The sequence below is a fragment of the Oratosquilla oratoria genome, chromosome 31, assembly GCF_046742065.1.
Source record: "Oratosquilla oratoria isolate Oo_2021 chromosome 31, ASM4674206v1, whole genome shotgun sequence".
NCBI classification, from domain to species: Eukaryota; Metazoa; Arthropoda; class Malacostraca; order Stomatopoda; family Squillidae; genus Oratosquilla; species Oratosquilla oratoria.
Window position 1 is genome coordinate 11,313,952 of NC_134807.1, and position 2,532 is coordinate 11,316,483.

A 2,532-nucleotide genomic window follows, 5' to 3' on the forward strand; every position below is an offset into this window, starting at 1 on the left:
ACGCTTCCCTCATACTAATGGGAACAATGGTTTGCCAGAAGGATATACTGCCGTCACACGAGTGCCACTGCCGCTGCAGCACACCCTCACTCACTCGCAACACTGACCATTGTTGCCACAACGCCTTCGCTGCCGGGCTTAGCGGTGCCACACTTTCCCAAGGCGGTTTTTCTTCACCCTCCTCCCTCAGTGTCACTATGGGCCCAATATCAGCGTCATCTCGCTGGGCCTGCCTGAGGTCCTCTCCCCACTTCGTGTCAACAGCAAGAGCAGCAGCCTTCACGCTCACAGGTTCCGTTTCACGGCGGCTACAATGCTTACAGTCGCTATCGCAGGGACGGCGGCTCAGGCTGTCAGCATTGTTATGCATGTTCCCTGGCCGATACTCGATGTGGTAGTCGTGCTGCTCCAGCTTCCCAATCCACCTAGCCAACTGCCCCTCCGGATTTCTGAGGTTTTTGAGCCACCTCAGAGCGGCGTGGTCGGTCCTGATCTTGAACTTGGCCCCGTACAGGTAAGGATGGAAGTGATCAATCGCCAGAATCACCGCCAACAACTCCTTACGGGTGACGCAATAATTCCTCTCTGGTGCTGAGAACTTCCTGCTAAAGTAGGATACGACCCACTCCTGTCCATCTTTCTCCTGAGACAAGACAGCCCCTACTCCCTCAGCACTTGCGTCACAATCCAACACGTACGGTCTCGTGGGGTCCGGGTACGGCAACACAGGGGAGTTAGCGAGAGCCTCCTTCAATGTATCAAAGGCCCGTTGACATTCTTCACTCCAGTGAAAGGAGGCCCCTTTCCGAGTCAAGTGGTGGAGTGGTACTGCGATTTGTGCGAACCCCTTGACGAACCGCCTGTAGTACGTACACAAACCAATAAACCCGCGCACTTCCGTCACACTGCGCGGAACCGGCCACTCCTTAACCGACTCTACCTTACCAGGGTCTGTTTTCACCCCCTCACTACTCACTATGTGCCCCAGAAAAAGGCACCTTCCTCTGAAAAAGGCAGCACTTCTTCGGGCTGAGTTTCACATTTGCTGCCCTAAACCTATCCAATACTACCTTAAGCCTTTCCAGAGCACACTCAAATGAATTCCCATACACTAGCACATCGTCTAAATATACCAGGGCGCTTTTCCAGAGCAGCCCATCCAACACACGCTCCATCAGGCGCTCAAAGGTTGCCGGGGCATTCACTAGGCCAAAACTCATCACTTTGAATTGATATAGCCCCTGCCCATACGAGAAGGCTGTCTTCTCTCTGTCCTCCTCCGCTACCTCCACTTGATGGTAACCAGACTTCAAGTCCAAGGTCGAGAACCACTGGGCTCCCGCGAGCGCGTCAAGAGTGTCATCCACCCTCGGTAGAGGGTACGAGTCCTTGGTTGTCACCGCGTTAAGGCCCCGATAGTCCACACAACACCTGGTGGACCCATCCTTCTTCTTAACGAGTACGACGGCCGCACTCCAGGGACTAGCCGACTTTTCAATTACCCCTTGCGCGCGCAGTTCCTCCACGGCTTTCTCCACTTCCAGCCGACGGGCGGGTGCGATCCTTCGGGGCGGCAGCTTGACCGGCTGACTATCCCCTGTGTGTATGCGGTGTTTCACCAGGCTGGTCCGGCCCAGGTCGGTATCCCCCTTCGAGAAGACGTCTGCATACCGTGTCAACACTTTCCTCACCTCGTCAACCTGTTCCCCAGACAGACATACCGAGCTCCTCTGCAATAGATCCTGCAGATGAGGTGGGACTTCAGTGTTACCCCCCTGCGTGTCCTCGAAGTGACCTTCCGTGATCATAGTCGCCTGTCCACCACCCTCGTCCGGGCCCAGGCTTTCCCCTTCCTGCTCCTCACTTAGACGGCAACGGTGGCTGGTTTCGGGTGGTGGTACAGTGTGGGCTTCCTCTGCGTCAACGGCGCCCTCCCTAAGCGGCACCACGTCACCTCCGACCGACATGGTCATCTCCCCGAAATCCAGCACCGCCCTGCTTTGCTGGAGGTAATCTAAACCGAGCAAGTTCTCCCCGACGTCAGCTACAAAAACAGGAAGATGCTCCTCAGTGTTGCCAACCGTTACCCTAGCATGCACTGGTCCCCTCAGCTGCGTGCAGTGCCCCGTAATCCCACACAGCTGTTGCTGGGCCACCGGGGGTCGTCCAGTTGCCACCATGCCGTCCTGCACGAAGGTGCGTTCTGCGCCCGAGTCCACCGTGAAGCAGCAAGACTTACCGTCCACTTGCCCGCCTACCTGAACGGTCCGGGCGCCCTCGGCGCGGCAACTTAAACGGACTGGGGTCTCCCGTCTTCCGGCTGGTATTCGACCCCTTCCGCCAGCCCCTCCCAGTTTCCCGCTACCTTCTTGCTATCCTTGTCGGAGACGATGGCACACCCTGCCGTCTTATACCCCTCACCACAACTCCAGCAACAGGGTTTGTACCGATGCGGCCCTGCTCCAGCACCGACAGCCTTTCCGCCATGCGTTCCCTGCGGGCAGTACTTTTTGGAATGCCCTTGTTGCCCAC

General features: G+C 57.1%; 1 protein-coding gene across 1 annotated transcript in view; it reads right to left on the reverse strand.

Annotated features, from left to right (window-relative positions):
- Window positions 1–2,075: 2,075 nt before the first annotated feature.
- LOC143041438 (uncharacterized) overlaps window positions 2,076–2,532 on the reverse strand; it is a 1,259-nt gene continuing 802 nt past the window's right edge. The window contains exon 1 of the mRNA XM_076213306.1: window positions 2,076–2,532. This exon is cut by the window's right edge and continues 802 nt beyond it. Within this exon, the coding sequence (XP_076069421.1) occupies window positions 2,291–2,532 (242 nt within the window). The 3' untranslated portion in view covers window positions 2,076–2,290.